The following is a 25,373-nucleotide window of genomic DNA, read 5'->3' on the forward strand; positions in this document are numbered from 1 at the left end:
CAGGAGAAAAATCCTGAACATAGAAGGTTTTTCAGAAAATGCCACGATACCAGTGCCACAGACCTGTCTGTGTCACAGCCCTGACTCAGGCTCCATGTACCAAGGCAGAGCCTTCCCTGCCCCCCTCCCTGGAGAGGGCATCCTGCCATCTCCCCTGGCCAGGGAAGGAGAGGTGGCCACTTGCAGGGAAGCACCTGCAGGTGTCCCTGGGCCAGGGGACAAGAGGACACCCCCAAGCTCTGCTTCTGGCCCCTGGGACATTGCCCCCTTCCCTCGGGGAGGAGGAGCTGCTGCAGTGCCTCCAGGGGGGATTGGAGGGAGGGTGACATCTGGTTTTCACAGGGCCACCTTGTTGATTTTGGTTGCTTGGAAAAGGAGCTGCTTTGCCTCTCCTGGCTCTTTTTTCCTCCTTGGGACAGGGGCAGTGAAGAGAGGGTGACTCTCAGCCCCCACCCTGGGCAGGGAAGGAGGCTGAAGGTATTTCAGGAGCCTCCTCACAAAACACAGAGCAGCTCACAGTTGCATTCCATGATTCCCTCAGGCTCTGACAAGAGATGAACACTTTTCAAGTCCTGCTGCTGACTCAGATCTAACAAAGTTGCCACTTGCTCCCCTTTCAGGCCTCTGTTTGGCAGGACACTTAGAACTTCTGATTAAACTGTTAAATTGGGTAGCAAGGCAGTTCAATAATTAACAAAAAATAGAATTGTCTCATACAAATAGAGTTGAAATGCTTTAAGCTGCAGAAATGTCCAAGTGGCCTTCTGTACTGATTGCTAAATCAGGGAGAAAGCCAGCTAACACTAAACATCACAAATAGACACTAAGGCTCAAAAAAATGACCTTGCCAGAAGATATGACACTGCAGGACATATATTGGTCTGTCTTAGCTGTATAGCACTGCAATTAATGTTAGAAGAGGCTGTAAGACAATGGAAGAGGAGCTCCCCTCACAAATACACTCCCACATCTCTTTGAAGTGAAGCAAAGTGACAACTGAAGAAAATACCCAAAACCCTGAGCAGCAGTGTGCACCCTGCTGGGACTGGTCTGCCCCAAGAGGCAATTAGTTCTCCAACATAAAGACTCTAAGTCAGTGCACTCAGTGCAAGTCACAGCACAGGCTTGTGTGAGATTATCAAGTTTTGTTCACAATTATTTATGTAAACTGTTGAATTAGTATGAATACAGGGCTGTTGTAGTAAAAAAAAAATTTAAAAAGCATTATGCTTTTCTCCTTGACTTCAATAAATCCAGTCCCTGTTTCTGTGATATCTACCTGGAAAATTAATTCCTCCAGGGCTTTATATTTGTGAGAGAGAGCCATTATGTGCATTTGCTTGTTTGTTTGTTCTTCATGTGCTTCCTATTCTGAATATTTAGAGCACAAAGCTTTGGTTATTTACCAAGATTTTGTAAACACCAGTTTCATCACTTAACTCCTCAGATCAAGGCAGAATTACTAGCCAATGCTTTAGCATTTTGATCTTGCAGATGCTAAAAATAAGCACCTTCCATGCAGGAGCATTGACTGCTTCTCCTGCAGCTGTAGTCTGACCTTCCCTTTCAGGCTCAGCAGCAAAGGAAGTGCAAGCAGAGTAAGTTACAGATGCAGTTCTCGTGTTTGAATTTGAAGGGTAAATCTGACTTGGCAACAGATTTAGGCCATCCTGGCAGGATTTGTTACTGCTTGGCAGGAGCCCTCTTTTTTATTGTGTCTCCCCTGCATATATTGCAAATATTTGAGGATGTGTTCCCAGCTGAATCACTGAAGTGGTGATATTTTATCTGACAAAGAACTGGCATTTCTTAGTCACTCTAGTCACCTGCTATCACAGACAGCATGTAGGAACCCTTGCAAGAGACTGATCTAATTTCTTCCTGAAAAAAACCCTGTTTATCTATTCAGATTCTCTCCACTTTTTAGCCAGTGAGAAAACTTTCCGGAATTTATTCATGGCCAGTAAATGCATCTTTGTTCTTTTAGAGTTAATGTATCTTTTATTTAATGATGTTATCCATTAATTAAAGTTAGGTCCTCTTTCTTCTTGGGGCACATCTTTTTGGTAGGAAATATGTATTTACAGCTACAACAAGCTCAGCATGAAATCTCTCCTTGGCCTGTGTTTTTCAGGCTGAAGGCAGGTTTGTTTGCTCACACCCTGTTTTTGTAAGGTTAGATGTTTCCTGGGTCATGCTCCAGGCAGGTCCTGCTCCAGGCAGATGTGGATGTGTTTCCTGGGCTGGGAGCACAGCAGCAGCAAGATGGTAGGAGAGCCAGATCCTGTTAAAAGAGATCTCACAGCATTCCTGATCCTTTTAAATATTGTATGGGCAGGCTGCTCTGTCTGCACTTAGCAGGGAGGAGCACATTAAACAGCACTCCTGTCTTTGAGTCAGAGCTCCTTGGATGGGAGTAATTAGCACTGACTCTTCTCCTGCTCTGGTCCTGGCCAGCCCACTGTGCCAGGGCTTTCATCCAGCCCACTGTGCTGACACCTCCACTGCTCCCAGGGCTGCACTTGCTGCTTTCATATGAGCAGTTCAGAGCTCTTCTGCATTTGAGGAAGAGCTTTCCTCTTGTTTCACCTCCAGCAGCCAAGGAAGGGGATAAATCAGCTCACACTGTGTCACCAAGTCTGGGCTGCTCTAAGTACCCAGCTGCTGAAGCCAGGCAGGGCAGTGCAGGCTGAGCTGCTGGTGAAGGCTTCTGAGGCCATGGATGTGCTCCCTCAGCAGCTCCAGAGAGTCCTGGTGCCACAGCCCAGCCCATTTCCAGACACTGCCTTGCAGCATAATCTCCCACCAAACACAAAAGCCCAGTGAGCCATGCACAGAAAGCAATTTCCCCGAGCAGAGCGAGCTGCAGCCTTTGAAGGGCCTCTCTGTTTGCCTCTCTCAGCCCTGCACTCCAGAGGACATGTCCTGTCCCCAGGTCACAGGCAGTGCTCAGCTCTCCCCTGGCTGCTCTGCCTTTGCAGTGGATTTGTTTCCCCTGGCAGGGTTTTGCTCAGGCAGCTCCACGGAGCTGCAGAGGGTTTGTGCCAGAGGGAGATTCAGCCCGGAGCTTTTGGTGCAGCTCAGCTGCACAATTTTGCAAAGGGGTAAGAACAACACACCCTGCTAATTGTTGCAGAAAATGTTTTGAGGGTGAGAGAGATCATTACCTCAGGGTCACTCTCCCCCTGCCTCTCCTCCAAAACTCATCTGTGCTGCGCTGAGTGTAGCAGATGCTGCCTTGTGCTTGTCCAATAATCACAGTTTAGTTTGTCCACTCTGCAATGTTCACCCAGTGTTTGGTTTCCAATTTCCTCTGCTGTAATTGGGAAATGACACCTTCAGGAGATGAAATGTTGTGTATCAGACTTCACCTAACACCAGAGAAGAGTTTTCCTGATGCCACAAGTTCAGTAGATGATTCCCCTTGCAGTTTTCTTACTGTGCTCGAGTACTTCACAGCACCTCCAGGTATGCTTAGGTGGAATGGAAGCATTTTGGAACTTGGATTCTTCTCACATCTGGCTCCAAACAAGTTTCTTGGGCAAGATTAGGTCTGAATGCTCTTTTAAAAAATGCTGTAGCACTTTTAGGCTGCAGAAATATATCATAGAAATGGTAATTCTTTACTGATGCAGTTTTGCAGGGTGGTATCTTTTACCATATGGTTTATTCTCTCCGGCTACATGGTTTACATAGTATCTTTTACATGTTTTATTCTTCCTGCTACATGGTTTACATGGCATCTTTCACATGGTTTATTCTCTCAGGCTGCCCTCAGTTTACCCAGTAGCCAAAAGATGCTTTCTTGAAAGGATTCTTGCCCACACCTGCTGTAGTTCAGTGTGCAGCTGGCACGTCAGGCTGGGGCCATTAGGTCAGACCCTTTTGGAAAGCCACTCACTTGCACACCTTATTTATATTTCATCCAGCATTGGGTTTGTGCTAACAAGGTAATTAGATTAGTAAGTTTCATTCTAGTCATGCTTTCTAGATTGACTTTTAAATGTGGATGAGTTTTTTTCTTTGAAATTGTTGAAATTCACTAAACAGTCTATTTCATTGTTACTTCCTAGAAAACTACTTTTCCATTCCTTTAGGTGATTATCTTGGTATGAGAAGTTTCCAATCTTGCAGGCTTAGGCTTGGGTTTTAAAGCAATGGAATGTGAAGGATTTCTTTTTTTTCCTGGATCTAAAACTACTGTAAGGCTATAAATTTATATTAATTTCTGTAATAATCATATGTGTAGATCAGGTTCAACATATTGGTTTTATGAATTCACAGGATACCTTGAAAAGGAATCCATCAAGCAGACTGTGAAGCTGGGGAGACACATCCAGCATTAGCTGATATCCTTCATTCCCCAAGCTATTAATTTCTTTAATCTAAGCTACTCAATCCAAGCCATTAATTTCTCTAAGGTTTCACCACATGATGTTCTGCCTCACTGGAAGTGTTCAAAAAATGTGTGGATGTGGCACTTCAGGATGACTTAGTGATAAAACGTGGGGATGGTGCTGAGCTGGTGGCTGGACTTGGTGGTCTGAGAGGTCTTTTCCATCCAGAATGACTCTATGATTCTGTGATAAGTAGCATATAAAATATATGAGTATATTAAAGGCAATTAGTTCCACTTTAAAGGAATATTGTGTAACCATGTCTATCCCTTCAGTGAATTGCCTGATTTATTCTCTGCTCCCAAAGACTGCAAAATTCCATTAAAGGTAACATTAATTGTCCAACTGATAATTATTTTTTGCCTATAAAACTTACCAGTCTTCCTAGGTTCAGAAAGCAAGAATCTGGTCTGTACTTCTGTGTAGAAATTGGCATTGTATATGAAAAAATTAGATTTGTGAAGAATATTTTTCAAGCCATGCTTGTGTAATTTAGCACCCTCTTGGAAGGTTTTGGAGTTCATGCACTATTCCTGCTAACATGGTTCTTGCTTCCAAAGCCAGAGAGGCTGGTAGCAGAGTTGATGTGGTTTTGCCTGGGCAGGGAGGGGACAGAAAATCCTCATGTCCCTGTTTGCCACAGGGCAGTTGTCAGGATCCAAGGGACAGGACAGGGCTTCAGCAGCAAAACCCTTTGTGGGTGCTTCATTTGTGAATTCTGGGTATTCTGAACATTGGTCTCAGCATTTGCAGTTAAAATGTGAATTTGCAGTTAACCTGTGAACAGTGGTGACTAATCCAGAGGCAGCTGCATGATTTGAGGGATTAGAAAGGAGATTTAAGAGTGACTTGCACAGCCACTGGGCTGTTTTGGAGCTTAGCTGAATTCCACAGAAATCAGGGAAATGGTTGAGTTCATAGGTTGAGTTCAGTTCCCACTTTTGATGGGGAAAGCCTGAAAAGTCCAATATCAGCCTTTTTTCCTAGATTTCTGATAGAGAAGCTAAAACTACTTGGCACAGAGATAAGTAAGAGTCAACTTCAAATTAAGATTTCAGAAAACTGCAGAAGAGTGTTTTGTGGAATTGCTTCCAAACTAAACAAACTTCATCCAATTATGAGAGAACTGGTCATATGAGTCAATTGTAGGCTTCAAATATCTACAGAAAGCTGGAAGGTATTCCCAGCTGATCTGGGATTTTAGATAGGCTTATCTCTGGGGGGAGGGAGAGGTGTACTACAGAGTTTGAGTCAGGAGGAAATAGGTTCTTCACATCCCAATGTTTTTGTGCATTTCTCCTATTCACCTGACTGTCAGTTTGCTAAATGTTAATGGTCTTCTGAAGGATAAAAATCAACATGCTTTCTTCTTGAATATTTGACCTTTTAAACATTCAGTGGTTTTGATTCAGGATATATTCATTAGCCCTTCTCTGCCCAAGTTAGATTGAAAATGCAGAAAACTAATTAGAGAATAGATCAATAATGTCAGAATTTCATTCAACTGCCATGCATTATAAATTGCTGATTTATCTAAATCACTGTGGGTGTTGGGTTTCTGCGAGACACAGAAAGTGAGAAAAGAGGATTGCTTATGAAAATTACTAAGAAAAGAACAGCTACAAAATCCCCATTTTTTTTTCTTTTAATTTTATATTTTGTTATTTGTAGAGGCTAAAATCTGGGAATGGTTTAGAATGAGATGGTAAGTAATAGAGAAATGAAATATGAGATTAGTGAAACATTTTCTTCTCCCTGAAAATATTGCATCTTTCAAGATGAGGTCCCTCAGGAATGGATTTTCCTATGATTTTTGAGAGATTAGGGATTCCAACCCAGGAAGATGATGGATAATTTTAAAAAGAAGAGGTAATTTTTGATTTGGGGTTGGATTTACCATGCCAGGAGGAAGCACCGTTACCTGTGAGCCTCTCTGAGCTGCTGGACAAGCTGTTCAATCTGCTGTGGTGTTCCATCCCTCATCTGCAAAGCAGGAATGAGAATGATCCCTTCTCTTGCTCTCTTTTCTGTGTCTGTTTGCCTGTCTAAAGGATCTCCTAAGCTGTGCCTTGCTGAGCAGGCATTTACTGAGTAACCCAGCAGGAAACCTCTCTGAAATTCCTGGGTGCCACCATTTATAAATAATAACCTTGCCCTCTCTGGTGATGCTCAGCTTGGAGTCACATTCAGCAGAATCCATGAGGATGCCAAGACCTCCAGGGTATGCAGGGTTAGCTAATTATCCTGCTCTAAATAAAACCCAAGTGCTAATTACTGGGATGTACAACTAATAATCAGGGTTTCTGGTTGGAGTGAGCAGAGATGTGTTTGTCCCTGGGTGGTTTTACTAGTCATGGATACAGTTTACAAATGACAATCTTTAGGCTGTAGATGTAGGTAAGAGTCTGCTGAATTCCATCTCACAGTTTTTTTAGAATGACAATGCCATTTTTTTAACTTCTGGGTATATCCATGTAACTGTGCTGGCTCCAGTGGAATAATGTGGTTGCAAGAAGAGGGAGGGCATGGCTACCAAACATCTGGTTTCCTTTTGTTGGTGTTTTAAGAGTGAAAAAAAACCTAGGGTCATAGTAAGATGACCTTTTAGGATGGTTTTTGAAATCTAGATGGCTCAGCTGTTAAGCTTCCCTTCTCTCAGCCTCATGAAATTAGAGGTCAAAATTCAATAAAGGCCTTCTGGGGCCCAAAACTGGAAACTCAAAGTGCAGACACCTGATTGCACAAATTCTTCAATGCCCCAAGTGCTACCTAAAGGTTGGCATAGCATCTGATGGATGCCACTGGGTTCCTGCCCAGACCAGGAGGAAGAATGATTTTCCTGGACATGCTCTAGGCTGTTTTATCCCTTCTGCTGTTGATCAGTTTTGAGCCTGGGGCCCTGCCTAAGCAGACCTCTCTTAGTGTGACTGGGGGCTTTTCCTGCATTTTGAATAGTCAGTAATAGCTATTGTTATCAATAAGAGGTAAAGCAGATTTTCTTTATTATGCAGCACTTGTTACAGCAACTTGCTGTCTTCCACTGAGACAATAAGGAGACATGATCCTGCTGTATAAGGACTGCTTTGTCTTCAGAATATCCTGGTGATTTAGGTGTCTTTTTTCCTGTGGCTGAGCTGCATTTCAGTGGAAATAAACTGGTTTGGGAAGTGCTTGCAATGCTTGGTCTCGGGTTTTGCTGTGTCAGGAGTGAATGGGCAGCTGCAAACCCTGTCATCCAATTTCCATGTCAGTGAACTAACATAATAATGTGTTTGCAGGGTCAAGCTGTTGCTCAGCTCTGTACAACCATTCCCAATGTTACTGTTTTTGGAACAGCTTCATCTTTCAAACATGAAGCGATCAAAAGCTCGGTAACTCACCTGTTTGACAGGAACGCAGACTATGTTCAAGAAGTGAAAAGGTAATCTTGTGTTTCCCTGAGTCAGGTCTGTAGAGTATCTGGAAAAGTACTATGAAAGGCACCAGGCTGATCATATTGATGGGAAGATACTGCATTTGTGAGTTTGGGAGCTGTAGTTTATTCCAGTTATTCCATCTGTCCACTAGGGACAGGATAGTAAGCATCTCCCTACGTCTTGAGAAGCAACATGAAATTTTTCAATCCCTGTCCCTATTTGGACATGTGTTGTGAGCAAAGTAAGTTAATTGGAAGAAATTTAAAGGTCCTAACAGAAGGATGTACTTTGCCTTCATTTGCATATGTACTTGCCTACTGGAATGCACCAAACAAGATCTTTTCAGTGGATTTGTAAGGTATCCAGGTTTTGGAGTTCTCTGGTGTGCTTTCATCTGCCTGGGTTTTTATCATCTGCCAGGGATTGATATCAGAGCACTTGATGTCTGCTTTAATTTCAGACCCTTAGATTTTGTTTGTTTGCATTCAGATTAAAATCATCCTGTTGCCTTTTGAAGTCACTGCGTGTGTTTCTGTTTATGTGCTTTCAAACACTTTGTTTTTCAGTTTGTCTAGCTGTTGATACTGGTGTTGGTGGAGGTGGCAGCACTTCTCTCTGGGCTGTTAGCACTGCAGGCTGGTATTGCAGGAGAAATCAGGGTGGGTACAAGAGCTAAAAAACCATGGGTGTAACAAGGTTGTATTAAACAAGGTGATATTCAACACCTCTGTGCCAGGAAAGTTTGTGCTTCTTTCCTGGCACAGAGGTGGTTAATATCAGCTCAGAGAGTAGTCCTGATTGCAAGACACAAGTGGCACCCTGTAGAATGTGCCAGTACTCTGATTTGTTACTCAGATCCTTCCATTTTCCCTTTGCATTGAGAAGATTTTTAATAAACCTACAGCAGTAATTCTGAGAATGCTGCTTGGACAAATTGTCTCTTGGCAGCAGCAGCAGCCAGGGGAATGGTGTTGTTTGGTTTGATGGATATTAGCTGGGTACTGTGTCCTGCTTAAAGTGTCCACTTCTTAAAAATCTGTGAGCAGAAAAGGATGGAGCTGTGATGGAGAAAGGGCAGTGGCAGGAACCTGCTTCATTGCAGGTCACTGGGGCATTCAGCAGGGAGAAAACTCAAAAAACAGAACAAAACCAAACAACCACCAATGACTCCAAGCAAATGGAAAAAAAAAACCAAAAAATCCATAAGAGATGTTGTGAATGTGGAAATGTCCATAGGGGATGAGGAATCAGTTCAACCAGGGAAGCCACCAGAAGCTGTTTCATTGTAAAATTTGTATTCCTTTACAGTGGGGGCTCATCCAGTGGCCTGAATAGAAACAATTCATTGTCCCAAATGTGGCAGCAGTACCAGGGGGTGAAGCTGCCTGGTTTTGCTGCTTTTGTAACCAGTGGATGTCTGGGTCTCACCTTTGTTTTGTGAGGAAGCTGAAAGATGCACTACAAGCCTAAATCAGGATATTCAGTGTATTTTTCTTCTTCTTCAGCATCATATTGACATTGCATTGACAGAGCTGTTGGAAAGTTATAAATATGCAAACTGTTTATTGAAACAGCACCAAATGGCCTGATTGTAACACTTGTGCTGGATTTCTAGCTCTTGGTGACTTCTCTTAATGCTTGATTTCAGCCTTAGCTGATATCTAGCTGATAAAATATCTGGAGAAGAAGATTCTGCAAATAACTTTACAAGTAATTTTGTCTGAAAAGAAATTATGATAAGATCTGTTTCTTTACAAATTCAGAAAAATAATACTAGATGTGAATGAGAAAAATGTTCTTTTTCTCTATTCACAATACAAGCATTCTCTGGTATTTCATTCAGTCAAAAAAGAAGTTTTTATCTGTTGCCTGTCTTTTGATAATATGATTTTACTGAAAGCCCTGAAAAAGGGGGAACGAGGTGGTTTGCCCCTCTTTAATGCCAAAGAGGCATGGGTTGGCCAGCCTGAAGAACTTGCACTGTTCCACTGAATGAGTCTGAAATGTATTTTGATGAGGATAAAGTTTTCACAGTCAAAGTCTCAGCTTAGAGTCCTTTCTAAAGGACCTGGAAAATGTTAGCATTTTGTTAACAACCAGCCTGACCCCGACCAGCCCTGTGTATCTTGCTGCAAATAAGAGATTTTTCCTTGTTTTAGAATCTCAGCAGATGGAGTAGATATTGTTTTGGACTGTCTTTGTGGAGAAAATACTGGGAAAGGCCTCAGTCTTCTCAAACCACTTGGGACTTACATTTTATATGGTGAGTGGGAAAAAGCAGGTACACATTTCAAAACTAAAGATTTGCAGAGCTTAAAAGCATCCATACCCCTTCTTCCAGAGCTGGTGATTGACATGCTGTGCTTGCTCAGTTTGATCATTTCCAATCAAGAGTTTTAGTGAAGCTGACCATGGGACTAAATTATTGATAAATAAATGGTAATTAAAAAAAAAAAAAGAGTTAAAAAAATATTTAGAAAAGTAAATCCAAAATTGAAAGTGAACCTACAGTAGAGATTGTTAAGCAGCATTGGGTGATGCAGGAGAAGCATGGGAGAAAGGCTGGATCTCTCATTCTGGGAATCTTTGTGTGGCCAAGGAAACTTCAGTGTGGTTTTTGTGAGAGGGAAGCTTGAAGGACAATTTCAGGAAGAATGCTGTTGGGTTTATTTAACAGGACTTTGAGGACTCCAACCCAGGCTTCTGTTCACAGATTTCCACTCCTGTTGGTGCACTGCTCCTCACTTGGGGCAGACACATCTGCCCTGCTGCTGTGCCAGGCTGCCCTGCTGTGTGGGCAGCTCCTGCTGGAGGGCACAGCTGAAGGGGTTGCTGTGTTTGTGGGAAGATGCCCAACAGAACCCAGCCTGTCCCCAGGGTGATAGATTGTCAGTGTCAGCTCTGCATTCCTGTAGCCTGGAGGGCTTGGTTGCCTTGGCCTCTTTGTTGTTTTTTATTCTCACAGTATTTCTACTAATCTCTTTTAAACCTGGGCTTTTTTTTCTTAAATATGAATCACAGAGATGATTTTACATGCACTAAATGCTCTGCTGTAGCTTGTAATAATAAGTTGTGTGTAAATGTGCTCATCTTTTACAGGTTCATCTAACATGGTTACTGGGGAGACAAAAAGCTTCTTCAGTTTTGCAAAATCAGTAAGTGTCTCTGTGATGGTGCTCTTTCCTTTAACTTTGGTCTTTTCTGTAGCATTTTCATCTTCATCATTTTCATTTATCTCTGCTGAGTTGTCCCTTCTGATGTTGTGGTTTTGGGCCATGTTTCCTCCTGGCAGCACAGCTGGGCCAGACTGGGATCTGTGTGCATTTCACATTGCCACTGAAATTGCCTGTGAGACATGGAGCTCCTACACAGCTGAGTTCAGACTGCATTATTTATTTACTTGTGGCAAAATATCACATCCATGGATACAATTAACTGTACCCTGAAAGTTCCTTGGATCTGAAAACACTGTCAGGACCATGCAGTGAATTAAAGGAGATGAATCTCTTAAATGTGCCTGTGGCCAGTCATTTCCACATTTTCAGAGGTTTGTTTCATACAGAAAAGCATTTTTCAGTTCTCCCTGTTCAAGTGACATCAAAGAGTTCATGATCTGGCATTTGTTTCCTAATTGATGATGTCAACAAACTCAAAGTTCAAATTTTTTTTTTCTTCAGCTTACTACAACAGAAATCTTTGCAGAAATCCTAGAGATCAAAAGTAGGACAAATAAAACATATAAACTGCCAGCAAGAAATAAGTTAACCAGGAGTGAAAGTAATTCCTTCATACAGGAAAAACATAGGGAAAAGTCTTTTCTGAACATCTGTCCTGTGATCTTTTTGCCAAAATCTCATTTAGAGCTTCCAGCAACAGCCCCTTCCCAGGAGGAATTGGCTTCAAAGTCTGAAATTGGCTGAAAACAAGAAAAATCAGAGACTGTAGCAAGGAGCTGTTCTTTGCCTCCTACATTGTCTTAATGGTTGTAGTGGGAGGATCCCTGTCACTGTCACACACTTGTGACCAAAAACAAGGTAATCTTTGCTGTGCAGCCTTTTTACTGCTAATGTAAGAATATCCAGATGCATGTAATGTGCAGGGTAGGTTGGCCCAATGAAATTAATTTCTGCTGAAGTCTTTTTCAGATAGTGTTGGTATTTATTGATGGAACAAATATAAATAAATTGAAGGAATAAAAAAAACATACAAATTTTGTATACAATTATAACTAGTGTCTTTATGTAATTGTGCTGCAAAATTAACTCATAAAAATTGTATGAAAATTCTAATTAAAAATTTACCCATTGAAACGAAATTTGCAGGGAAGTGGCATCTCTCACTCTCAATGATGCTCTTGGGCTAAATGAAATAAAATCCTTTCATCAGATACTGTGAGGTATGCTCAAGTGTCATAAACATAATAATGGATGTAAAATAACTGCTAGGCAGTGCCTGGTTCCCTTGTTCTGAGCAGAGTCATGGCCAGGAGTGGCAGTGAACATCTGGGCACTCCAGTGGCTGTCTGGAGATAGCAGGAGAGCAGAAGGGGAAGGAATCCCAAACTCCTTGCTGCCAGACCCTCTCACAAAGCCAGATGTGTCCACCATCCTTCTCACACCCTGACCTCCTCCAGCACGAGTTTGTGTTTCACTCTGCTTGTCAGTCAGCTGCACACTCCTTTCCTCATCCCTAAATCAAATCCTGGCTGCTTCTCTTGGCTGCTGCTTCAGGCCTGGCAGATGAGTCATTCCTCACATCTGCACAGGCAGCTTGCTTGTGAACTTCCCTGCACAAAAACCCTGGAGAATGTTTTTCTAACCATGCTGTTGTTCATTGGTTTCCAGTGGTGGCAGGTTGAGAAAGTAAATCCTATCAAGCTGTATGAGGAGAACAAAGTCATTGCTGGATTTTCCCTGTTGAATCTACTTTTCAAACAGAACCGAGGTGGCCTGATCAAGGGTGTGATGGACAAACTCCTAAATCTGTATAACAGTAAGAAGATCAAGCCTGTGGTTGATTCATTATGGGCTTTGGAAGAGGTAGGAGTCCTCATTTTGAGATTTCTGAAAAATATGCACTTTTAGAGCTAAAATCATATTTAAACATGTTTTCTAGTTATTAATGTGTTCAGCTTTTTAGTGTGTGCCTAAGTTGTCTCTAGAGCCCCTGCTATTTGTAAAATCCAAGATCCAGTTATCCACATATTTCTCTAAAGTATATATTTATTGAAAATGCTAATAATAAATGTGTTTTTTCAATCTTAGAAAACTTTCTTTTTCCTAAGTGCATGAAACATGTGACTAACAAGTGCAGAGTGAAATGCAAACAATGGAATTGTAAACAAGTTAGATTTTTTTCCTCAGAATGCATTTAAATACATAAGCTTTAATTTCAATGCCACAGCTGGGCTAGCAAACCTTGGAAGTTTGCAGGTTTTCTGGCACTTATTGAAAAGTGTCAAAGCCAAAGAAATCAGAACTCACTTTAAATCTAAGTTGCAATTGTGGAGTGTGGATTTCTTATGGTTCTTTTTAAAATTCCTCTAATTGCTCAGCTCTCCTTAAAGGCATGCAAAGAAAGCAAGCTGCTGACAGCCTGGGCAGTTACAAACCCCTTGTTCAAAGAGCTGTTTGAGACATTTGCAGTTAAGATGCTGGTGAAGGAAGAGAAGTATTTTTGGAGGTGTGAACAGAAGTTACCATATGAAGAAACAACACAATTATAGAGCACCAGCAGATTAATACTCCTGGTTTCTGTGTCTGTGAAGTGCACTGAGCCTGGCACATCACTTAGGGGGTGTGTGTGATAGCTCTGCTGAGTGGGGTTGTGTCTGTAGTGTTGTATTTCACTGCTCAGAGGGTGCTGCAACAAAATCCTGTCTGTGCTGGAACACAGTGGGTGGTGTTGCCACGAGGGAAGAGTAACCACCACCACCTCAATCCAGGAGCAGGGCTGTGTTTTACTAAGGTTGTGGCTGGCCTGTGAGCTCTTTTCTGAGCCCAGTGTGGCCTGTACTGTCCCTGCAAGTGCCCCAGTGCATCCCAGGGTGCCACTGCAGGTGGCAGAGGTGCAAAGGGCCCAGCCCCTGTGGGCTTCTCCCTGGTGACAGCTTCCCCAGGAGCCCCCTCCTTTTCCTCTGGAAGGGCTGCCTGAGGCCACAGTGTCACCAAGAGCACCCAGGGACACCTGAGGGGATCTTCTTGGCATCCACCTGCTCCAGGAATGTCAGATGTTGGGATAAAGAGCAGCTGCTCAGGCAAGACCAAATCCTCTTCGAAGGGAGAGCCCTTTGCAGAGCAGTATGAACCAGCAGTGGGGTCAGATTTATGGTTTTGATGTGTCTTTTTGAATTTAATTATTGAGTAAGCTTATGAAGGAGCTTAAAAATGTGAGTGGCACAGGTCTCTGGACAGGCATTCTGCAGTTTCTTTGTTCATGTAAAACACAAACTTTTCACCTACTGGTGAGTAAGAGAAGGATAATTAAAATAGTAACAATAGCTTAAACAGTCCTTGATTGAGGACATGCCATAACATGAAAAATTACACATGGCAGGCTGATCTCAGTAGTCAACAGGATGGGAATTTGTTGGGAGACTTCTGTTTGATAACATTTCATCTCTCATTTGGCAGTAGCATGCACCATCCCCACCAGTAGATCGTGCTATGTGTAAATACATCTGTTGTAAGGCACAGGCTAGAAAACTCCAGCTCATTTGTCACACCTGCTGGCTTTCCATGAGCTGTCTGGGAACTGGCAGAGGAACTGTCTGGCTGTACCTTAGGGGATATGGTAGTGCAAGAGTTGTTTATTTGATTGCAAAGTATTGCTGTAATATTACTCATCCAGGGCATTATTATTTTTGGGGTATATTTTTGTGGCCATAAAAATAACATGGGGCTGACTCTCAAGTTGTTATGGTGCACAGAGAATGTGTCATAGCTGAGGACTAAATGGAACTAGACTGAGGAAAGGTTGGTGCATTTCTGTTCTGTTTTGGTAGGTTTTCATTTTTAATTCCAGAGCTTGAACATCTCCTTTCAGAGGTGGACATTTGATTTTTTTTCACTTCCTGTTGGGTAAACTTGATGAGCTCCAAAAGTCCACTCTCATTTGCCCTCTCCCAGAAGGTTTATTAGACACTAAACCAATACAGGACCAGCTTTTACCAGGTTTCCTAAGGAAACTTCCTGTCCCATCAGAGCACTGAGAATGGGCATTAACTAGAGAGTGGCAGAAAGGGGGACTCCCTACTTGGCATTTGAAAATGAATGGCTGATTGGTTTTCTGTGGAGGAATATTGCCTTTTCCAGAGCCTCATGGGGAATTCGTGTGTCCCCTGTCTAGCATTTCCACCCTAGAGGTTACCTTGAATCCAGTCAGGGACATTGAAAATGAAAATATTGTGAGGAAAATTCTCAAAGGAGCCTTCACCATGGGACACCTTTCCAAAGGGTTTATTTTAAATACCTGAATGTATCATCACATGCATAGTAGGTTTGATCTCTGTATTCAAGGCACATCCCCAGCACATCTCTTCAGTTCTCTTTATTCCCTCTGCATCTGCATTTGTTTTCATGGATTCTTTTGTGAAAATATCAATTCACAAATTAATGCAGACTCTCTAAAGCCAACATGGAAGACACCTGGTTTTGTTTCAAAGCTGTATCACAGTACAAATGCTGCTCTTTTCAGTCCTGTATCAGTTTCCAGCCACAAATCAGAGCAGAGGACAATGAGGTATAGCCACAGTGGTGTTCTCCTTTGCTGCTCAAGGCTGCTTTCCTTGAATGATGACCCCAAAACTGAGGGCTTTATGTTCCAGTGCATGTGAGAATAGCCAGAGACAAGCTTTGTGTCAGTTTTGATCAGTCTTCATGATGTGTAAAAAAAATTCTTCATTCTTCTAAAAGCCTGGTATGGTTCCTTGAACAGCATTTATTTCTTAATAATTTCTACAGGAGCACACAGTCTGAATTTTAAAGAATATACTGATGAGAGAATATTGTAATGGCAATTTCAAGTGGCAATAATGCAGAACTTAGAGAAAGTTATTAGATTCCCATTTGCCTATTATGCAGTCTGTGTTAATGATGTCCAGTTGATTGTCAAATTATTTTATAGCTAGAACTGCTCAGAAATTATTAGATGGACTTAATTTGATGCTGTTCCTGTCTAACCACGAAGGTTTGCTGAGTGTCCATGAGATCATTCTCTTTAGGATTTAAACCCTTTAAGTGTCCTCCTTTCTCTGCTTTAGGGCTGCATCCAGAGGCCACAAAGTCTGGGGAAGGATTCCTGGGTGCACTGGCCTTTGTTTTAGGATAAGCATTGCCCTGCCCCTTCAGTGCCAGCTGCCTAAACAAGCAGCCAGCTGACTGAGGAGAGGAGCTTAGAAGTGACTCAGTTTTCTTCAGTGCATCAGATTACTGCTGACACAAGGGAGCTCTGGATCCAGATTCTTGACTGCTGCTGTGGAGCAAAACCATTTGTACTGCTGTGCTAGCTGCTGCTGTTTGGTTGGGAAGGGTAATTTTACTCTCAAACTTACATCCATAAATCCCAGTAAAGCCAAGTCTTGTCTCAAGAAGGCAATTAGAACCACTTCATTGTGGAAGAGTATGAAGGATTTAACTAAAAGAGACAGTAACAAAATCCACAGATACTTTAAAATGGAAATACAGCTTGGGAATTGCTCATCATGAGATGAATGAAGCCATACAATAAATTAGCTGCTGGTGAGATATCTTGCTGCTTTGCAACTATTTGTTTATGCATTCAAGTGTTTAAAAGATAAGATGATTTGTAGTGGCACATGCTTAAAATGGTGCTCTGTAGTAAAAAGCTGATTGTCTGGTAGGATTGCATTTCATTATATATAGAGTTTAAAACAGAATTTGTAATCTGTGAATATTTTTGATCTTTTTACTTGTTTCTTGGTTAGTGCCTGTTTACCACTCATTCTGATTAATTTGTACTGTGCATTTATGCATTAGCATTCTCCTGAGGGTCTCTGAGTATCTGGCTTTACACAGCAGTCAATTAGTAAGCAGGATGAAAACTGACAGTTCTCAAAAAAATCTAGTGTGCTGAATAAAAACATGCACGCTGCACTTTTCTATTAAAATTCTGAGTTTTTCATCTCTTTATAGCTGCAAAAGAAAATTTATGTCCAAGGTAGATTGACACAGAAGTTATATGTGCCTTCTTTGGTGGTTTACAGCAGTCAAAGTTATCACTGAGCAGGTGTAAAACAAACCCCACAAATTCTTGCCCAGGAACTGCCAGTCATGGTCAAAGTCATCAGAATATCTGGGGCACCTTTCCCTTTACCTGAAGCTGCTTCTTTCAAAGGGGACTCTCAGCAGCCAGACAGTTTTCAGGCTTGGGCATTTTGACCCATGTGGGTGATGAGTGAGATTATGCACAAACATCCTGCCTACAGGTCTGTGCTGTGTCCCAGAGGGTTCACTGCATTCCTCTCTCCCAGAGGATTTGAAGCAGGGCCCTGCTAGGAGCAGGAATGGCATCAAAGGCTCCTGCTGCTTTAGGGTCAGTGAGAGTGATGAGATACTGAACCTGTGCAACAGAGCTCTTACTTGCTCTTGAGGAGCAAGAGGGGAATGTGATCATGTCCTGGCTGGTACAAAGTATGCATGTCACCAGGTGTCACTGGTTTGTAGTGGTAATGCAATGATGCCTTTAGCAGCACCTCTCTTAGGGAGCAGCCATGCCAAAACCATAGCCCAGACCCAGGAGTACACCATGGCACTCAGCTGTGACCAAAATCAGTGGAACTGAGGCACTAAACATTACAGATCATGCTATGGCTATCAGAGAGCTCCAGTGACTGTGCCTTGTGGTCAGTACATAGAATATTTTTAACTGGAAAGAGCCCTGCACCTTCATTTAGTTTGTTTTGAACACTGCACTGAGTCACTGGGGTTTTTTTGGTTTTTTTTTTTTGCTGAATAATGATGAGAGATCTTCCTGTAAGGTTTGTGTTATTTTTCCTTTGTGTGCAAATACACTGGTAGAAAATGCACAGAACAGATACATGTGAGAACAGCAACATATGAGAAAATGTGCCTTGTAAAGGAATTACTCTATCAGCAGCTCTAGCTGTAAATATAGTGATTATCTAAGTGAGATTTCCTGCTCTTGAAGCCAGAGCTTTTCTCTGGCAGTTTGCTAAGGAATCCCAAGCTGTGTTTAAGAACCTGAAGCTAAAGGAATGCAGTGCAACTGATCACATTCCAGTGACATTATAGAGTACCTGCTGGTACAAAAATTTCCTGTAAAAGGCACATTTTGTCATAGGTAGCTGTTCTCACACTCTTTGTTCCCTGCATTAGCTATCAGTGTTGTTAGCAGGCAAAGGAAAAGAGTAGGAGCCCTACTTTTGGATTACAGCTTTATTGAGTTCCAAATCCAGTGACAAGACCAGGATGAAGGAACCTTTTCCATACAGAATTTATGGCATTTTTTGGGGAGGGCAAAGCAATCTCAATATGTCTGGTTTTAGCACAGCTCACTGGCTTCAAAGGATTCAGGTACTGTAAACCTGTGTTTTTCCACTGAACTCATCCTCTCCTATAAATTACCACCTCAGTGCAGGCTGTTAAATATCAGCAATATCATTATTTGAGAGGCAGGGGGATGGGAAATCTCAAAGCCATGATAGCAGAATAATAACAGTGAACCCCCTAAAGGAGAGACTTTAATTTCATCAAAAGCTATTTATGCATTTCTGTGAGCTTGGCTTCAGGGCAGAAAGCCTGTCATGTATTGCTGGAGTGAGACCTAGAGAAAATTGACCCATTAGTTACTTTTAATGTAGAAAGAGAGCAATCTAATAATACCAGATTGGGCTGGTATCTTGTTAGGAATACTAAATACAATCCCAGGTCTAATTTTTTTTCTGATGGTTACAATGTCATAATAATGTGTGCAGAGTTTTTTTTGTCTTTCTTACTTGATGAAAACATTCTCCAGCAGAACAAATCATGCCTTTTTTGAAGTCAAGGACTTCTACAGTGTTTATTCTTCAGGGTATACAAAACAACAGAGTACCAGAATAAAAGTGGAAGTAAATTTATCACCAAAGTAATAACCCACTCTGAAATAGATTAATTTTTTCATAAGCATAAAACAATTTACTTTGCAGCCCTGTGGTGTCGAAGGAGAGAAGTGCAGCTCATTGTGTGAAAGCTCCCACAGCTTGGCAGTGTGTCTGTGCTGTGCTTGCTCCTCCAGCACCACAGAGCAGACTCTGCTCCTTTTGAGTCTTTCTGTGAGAGAACAGCCTCTTGGCAGTTGTTCATGAACAGCTTTCCTGATGGACAGGTGTTAACTCTCAGGTGTTAACTCTGCAGATATCCTGTCCTCTGATACTGCCTTGGAACTCTCTCTGTTCTTCCTGCGTGGGGATTCTGTTCCTCTGACTGGATGAAATAAATACTTGTAGTTCAAAGTAGATTTAAATGCTTTATCTGGCCATCACCACTGTTTCCTTGTACACACACAGGTCTAACACAAGCTTAATACAAGATATCAAAGCACACAAAAATGCAAGGAGCTGTGTCTTACTGATGTAACAGGTTTGAAAATGGAGATGTGGAAAGCAGACTGAGGAACAGAACTTGAATAATTCAGGGCAGCTTGATTCTGTGTTCACAAACAAATTGTAAACAGAGGCCAAATATCCTTCAAATCTATTTGAAGGAAAGACCCATATCTTTCAAATGTGGGGAATCTCAGACCCAAGGAAGAGTTTGGGTTGAACAAGACCTTAAAGCTCATCTCACTTCACCCCCTGCCATGGCAGGGACACCTCCCACTGTCCCAGGTGCTCCCAGCCCCAGTGTCCAACCTGGCCTTGGGCACTGCCAGGGATCCAGGGGCAGCCCCAGCTGCTCTGGGCACCCTGTGCCAGGGCCTGCCCACCCTGCCAGGGAGCAATTCCTCATTGCCAAGATCCCACCCAGCCCTGCCCTCTGGCACTGGGAGCCATTCCCTCTGTCCTGTCCCTCCATGCCTTGTCCCCAGTCCCTCTCCAGCTCTCCTGGAGCCACTTTAGGCCCTGGAAGGGCTCTGAGGTCTCCCTAGAGCCTTCTCTTCTCCAGGCTAAGGGGAAGGTTATTCTGCCTGAATTTTAGCTTGCTAACATTAAATATAATGAACACAAGTTCTAAAGGAATGAAAACTGGGCCATGAATAAGGTGATCTTTAATTTAGGCTTGGCAAAGATTTTTTTCCCAAGATGTCTATCTGAAATAAATATTAATTAAAACTCCAAATTATTTTGTTGCTGTTTGCTTAGATGAATGAAACATATCTTGGAAGTACTGGAGATTAATTAGTTATTGCAATTTCTTTTCCATCTAAAACATTTTGTGTACCTGACTATGGGAACTTTGCTGCTCTTGGGTGAATTATTAAGTTCCTACAAAGTACCCATAAAATTTCATTTGCTTTTCTTATGCATTTAATTCTGTTTAACAGGACTTCATGTTACTTCATAATTCATTCTACCCTTCCTAGCACTATCAGGAAGCAATAGCATAACCCAGTGGTCTTTTTAGATTCACACACTGCTGATGGCAATGGTTATGATTTCATTAAAAGCCTGGTATAGAAACAAGACAAGACTGATACAGGCATGGTGGCTGTGTAATAAGGCCTCAGATACATGACATTAACTGTGATTACCACAAAATCTGATTGGGCAAATGAGCTGTTTTAGGAAACTCAGACTTGTTAAGTATGTAAGCAGAAGTCAATTCTTTCCAATTGCTATATATTATTCATAAGCACTGTATGCAATTTCAGCTACATGAAAGGAATTTAATTAGACAAGTAATTTATTTCTGCTCTATGCTTTCGAGTATTTTTTTTTCACAGCCTCTGAAATTTAGCTTGTTTTCTTTAGCTTGCCAGTTAAATACCTGTATTTAAACAACAACCAAGAGCCTTGAGAACGTTCCTTTGTGCACAGTGAGCATATCTGTGCTGTAGTACCCAGTGAGTAGGTGAATAACAGAAGAGGTGGTGGATGTCATTGCCTGCCTGGTGCCATGCAGCACGGTGGTGAACAGATCGTGGATCAGCCTGAGAATCTCTAATTGCCACTTCTGGCCTCTCCCAGCCATAGCCCTGGGCTGAGTCTCAGCATCTCCAGGAGCCTCCTGTGCTGAGTGCCTCCAGGGGGGCTCTGATGCCAGAGGTGTGAGCTCTACCGAAGGTCAGTGAGCTCTTTCCTTCCAGGGAATGGCTTTTCCTCGTACTGGAATGTACAAACACAGAATGTGTTTTGGCAGTGCTTCCGATGAGCATCGGTCCTGCGCTCAGATTTGCTGTTGGGAAGGTTGGAAGCTGACCAGCCTGGCACTGAACCTCTGCATTTACATAAACACAGCCTGCAGCCACAGCTCTCTCCTGATCTACTTAGTGAGCACTCTGCTAAGAATTAACTCGTTCTGGAGACACGGAGGCAGAAAATACCTGGTGGGAGGCATGAGACACTGGAGGCTGGAGTGCAGTGGTGAGTCATGGCTGTGTTTCTGGGGCAGGTCAGGCTGCCACTGCTCTTTGCCCTTGTGTGCCTCAACAGCTCCTGGAGCTGCAGGGAAAAGGGAATAAAAAGTGGATTTTGTTCCTGATGGATAGTGCAAGGGCAGGGGGAAATAGGCAGGAAAATAATCTAGGAAGCATTGGTGGATTCCTCTGAAGAAAAAGTGTGCACTATTAAACTAGTCACATGCTTCCAGTTAATTAAATTAGCAACAGGAGGCTATATGGGGAGAGCTGCTTTGCCATTTAATAGAAAAATAAGGACAAAGCTGTTACATTGAGCAAGCTGCTGATTAATTACTGTGAAGAAGCAGTATTTTACAGGAGTAGTCTGCCTTCTGAAATATATTAGCTGGCTTCTAAGTATTAAATTGGCACACATTCCCTGTGCATGGAGCTGATCTGGTGATGCTGCTCCTCTGCAAGGAAATAAACAGAGACCTGGTTAGGGAAAGCTTTACTTTCATCAGTGACACCAACATCTGTGCATAGCCCCAGAAAATAGAGTTTATTTCTTCTGTCTTTATTTTGTATCTTTGGCTCTAACACAGTTGTTTTACACTTCATTTTTGCTGTCTGTGTCATGAAAGGTAAGCACTTCTCAAGAGACAGGAAAGCAGGGTGTCATGGGATCGTTTCCCTATTCAAAAACAGTTTCTACACTCTTCCTGAAGTATCAGAGAACAAAAGCTACTTGCTTTTATACCCCTGATCCAAGTGTTCTTCAATCCATTCCTTTTCATTTCTACCTGATAATGCAAGGAAATATCTGCCTGTCCTCTTCCAGTCTTGCATGTGGATGAAATGTGTGCCAATGCATTATTGCACCCACCAGCAGAAATAGTTTTAAATGAATTCTAAGAGAAAGTTTCCTGTGTCTCCTGCTCCACAGAGCTGGTAGTAGCACTAATTGGCAAGGAATTCTTCAGGGTTGGAACAATGAGTGTTGTCTGTAATTCAGGAATAATTGCTGGATGCTGTGAGTGAGACTCACTGCAAAATAGCAGGTACTAGAGGGAAAGTATTAGAAACAAGTTTTCAAAGCCACATTTAGATGTTCTTTCACTCTTGTGCTGGGCTCTGCTAGTGTGTGTAGTTTCAGCCACAGAGCCTGTGAACAGAACCTTGGATTTCCCATGTCAAAAAATTCCACTCAGGCTCCTTTGTTAATTAGTTGGGTGTTTGGGAAGAAAGCTCTTGGTCACTCAAGTTAGGCTGGCAGGGAGTGCTAATGGGAGAAATTCAGCTTTTCTCTAGGGACAGCCTGAACCAGAAATCTGAGGTCTGTGTTAACAATTCCTCCTGATTGTTTACATTCTCTGAGAAACTTCTTTTAGTCTGCATTCCAATTACAGAAAGACCTATTTTCACAGATGCTAGGGATTTAAGAAAAAAAGAGAGATATAGAAATAATGAAGTCTACTTGGTGGTGTTCAGAGAGTGGAGAGGTGTCATCTGTGTATGTCTGGCACAACAGAGAACACAAATAATTTGGATTCCTCCTGCCTTTGAAATATTTCCATTTTCAGACTGATGCTTTTGGGTGAGGTTTTGGCCTCTTGATTTGAAAAAAAAAAAGGAAATCAGAATAATTTCTTTTTGTTTGTTTTTCTGGCTGTAATCTATGAGTCTCTTACTTCATTAATCAGTGAATGCCCAGAAATCCACTTAAGAAGTCGCTGAAAAGAATCAAAAGGGAAGTGGGAGATAAGAATAATGAAAATATCTCTATATATATTTAAATCTGATGGGTCCATTTTGTCTTAACGATTCTGCACTGGCAGCATCATCTCTGAGGCCATTTCTGTTGACTGGCAGGGAGCAGGAAGGTTGAGAGAGCAGAAGGAAAAGGGCAGCTTTCACACCCTGCTGCATTACTGTGTGAGAAACAGCAGCAGAGGCTGTGCCTTGAGCATTTCTGCTGTAAATTCCAGCTGACATCTTTCTGCTTTGAGGAATTTTGGGTGCTTGGCCTATAAAGAGAGAACACTGACATAAGCTTTCAGCTGCAGCAGAAGGATGTTTAGATGTTAATAGATACTGAACTCTGGCACAGTAAATTAAATTAAATGGGCCTTTTTGGTTTTAGAATGCCTTTCTAAGGTGAGCATTCTAGCTCATTTCCTGGGCTCAGCTTATGGGTGTACCTGTGCAACAGTGGCCAAAGAAAAAGTAAATTATTAGTTCCATCAGCAAAGCCAACTCTGGCTCTCAGCAACTGCTCATGTTGATGACTACTTTTGGGAGACTGGTAGAAATTTTGGAAATCTCTTGAGCAGTAGCACAAAATTACTCTCCAGGGTAATTTTAATTTATTTTTTCTTTGGTCTTAGTGGTCTGATTAGGTTACTAAATAGACTTTATAGAAAAGAAAACATAGGTTTTGTGCTCTGTTTCACACAACTTTGCTAAGATCCAAAAAAAGGCATCAAAAATCAAAACTATCAAAATAATACTTCATTTTAGTGCATAACAATTGTTAATCAAGATAATTGTTCTCACCTAATTATAATGGCTCATATATTCTTTTCAGTCATTTTAAACAAAGACGAATTTTAAAAGCAAAATTACTCTTGGGCATAAAGATATCTCTTAGCATAATATAATCTAAATTTAATGTGATAATTGAGAGTTCTATGTGGTATTGCAGCCTAGTAATAATATTATTGCTGATTACAGATAATGATTTAAATTTACACTGAGGCAGGGAAGCAGATACACTGTCAGAACTGAAAGACTCCTAAATATACATTAACCACTTGGGAATGACTGAACCCAAAGGTATTTTGTGGGGAAAAACTCTGTGCTATGAGCACTGACCTTGAGAAAACAATGCTGGATTTTAGAGCTTCAAATGAGCACAGATTTTCCAGAGTTTTGATAGTACAGAAAATGACAGTTTGAGTATCAGAGCTCAGGCTTTGAAGGTAGCATTGCAGTGCTCACATTTGAAAATGCTGGGCCATCCCTGTAAGAAATGAAGCCTCACACATCACAGGCAGCTCCAAATCTTTGTTTAAATGAATTCAGTTGAGTAGAATAGAGACTGAGTAAAAGTGAATTCCTGACCACCACCAAATATCCACCACCTTGAGAAGAACCTGAGGCCTTTTCTATTACATGCTGTGATTATGTCCTGGCTAAAATATCTTAAAGATCCTAAACTTTCCTGAGCAAGAAGGGCACAACCTCTGAGTTCTTCAGCAGGAGTAACACGATCCTGTATCTTTCCCTTCAATCTGAAGGAAACACCCAGCATCATTCTCAGAGTTCCTGCAGTTAAACCTGTTTGCAGTGCAGCACAGCCTGTGTTGCTGAGGTTGCACCAGCCTTTGGGGGCTGGGGCACACCCACACCTGGAAATTCCACAGAGTTGGAGGAGGAGCTGCCTGGGCTGCAGCAGGGATGTTCTGTCACACAGACACTCGTGCTCCAGCTCTGTGCTGCCCATTCTTGCAGCCTGAGTGCTGAGCTGAATCAGTGCTCACACTCCAGCACTGCACTTGCTGTAAACCAAATCACTTTTATTGCAGTCACACTGGTCCAGTGCTAATGGGAAGTTAAGGTCCTTAATACAGGCTTAGAACGAGACAATTTTTTAACAGTGCCAGGAGAAATATTAAGTAATAAAGCAAATAGAACTGCAATATATATTGTAAAACTGTCAACCAGCAAACAAGATAAATTCAAATACCTTTCATCTTGCCTGGATGAATTATTTCAATCTTGCTGTAAAGTGATGTAGCTCAAACAGAGGAGAAGCATGAATCACACTCTATCATAACAACTGTATTACAGTTTAATATAACAGAGGGGTTTGGTTTGGTTTGGTTTTAATGAAGTTACAGAGTGGCACCCAATGGTAACATCTGACTTGGAAAGCTTTTTGAATGATTGAAAAATACTGTGATGGTGTACAAAGAATTAGGTTTGCAATCCTCATGGCACTACTTTCTGGAACAAAAAAAAAATTACACAAGGAAATCAA

The 25,373-nt window shown here is 41.9% G+C and overlaps 1 protein-coding gene across 1 annotated transcript in view; it reads left to right on the plus strand.

Moving 5' to 3' along the window:
* Nucleotides 1–25,373, plus strand: part of VAT1L (vesicle amine transport 1 like) — a 55,872-nt gene that overhangs the window by 13,758 nt on the left and 16,741 nt on the right. Inside the window, exons 4-7 of the mRNA XM_059856988.1 lie at nucleotides 7,676–7,818; nucleotides 9,973–10,076; nucleotides 10,913–10,968; nucleotides 12,658–12,852. Coding sequence (XP_059712971.1) covers nucleotides 7,676–7,818; nucleotides 9,973–10,076; nucleotides 10,913–10,968; nucleotides 12,658–12,852 — 498 coding nt within the window. The remainder of the gene's footprint in view (nucleotides 1–7,675; nucleotides 7,819–9,972; nucleotides 10,077–10,912; nucleotides 10,969–12,657; nucleotides 12,853–25,373) is intronic.

Source organism: Haemorhous mexicanus, chromosome 12 (assembly GCF_027477595.1).
Source record: "Haemorhous mexicanus isolate bHaeMex1 chromosome 12, bHaeMex1.pri, whole genome shotgun sequence".
In the NCBI taxonomy this organism is placed as follows: domain Eukaryota; kingdom Metazoa; phylum Chordata; class Aves; order Passeriformes; family Fringillidae; genus Haemorhous; species Haemorhous mexicanus.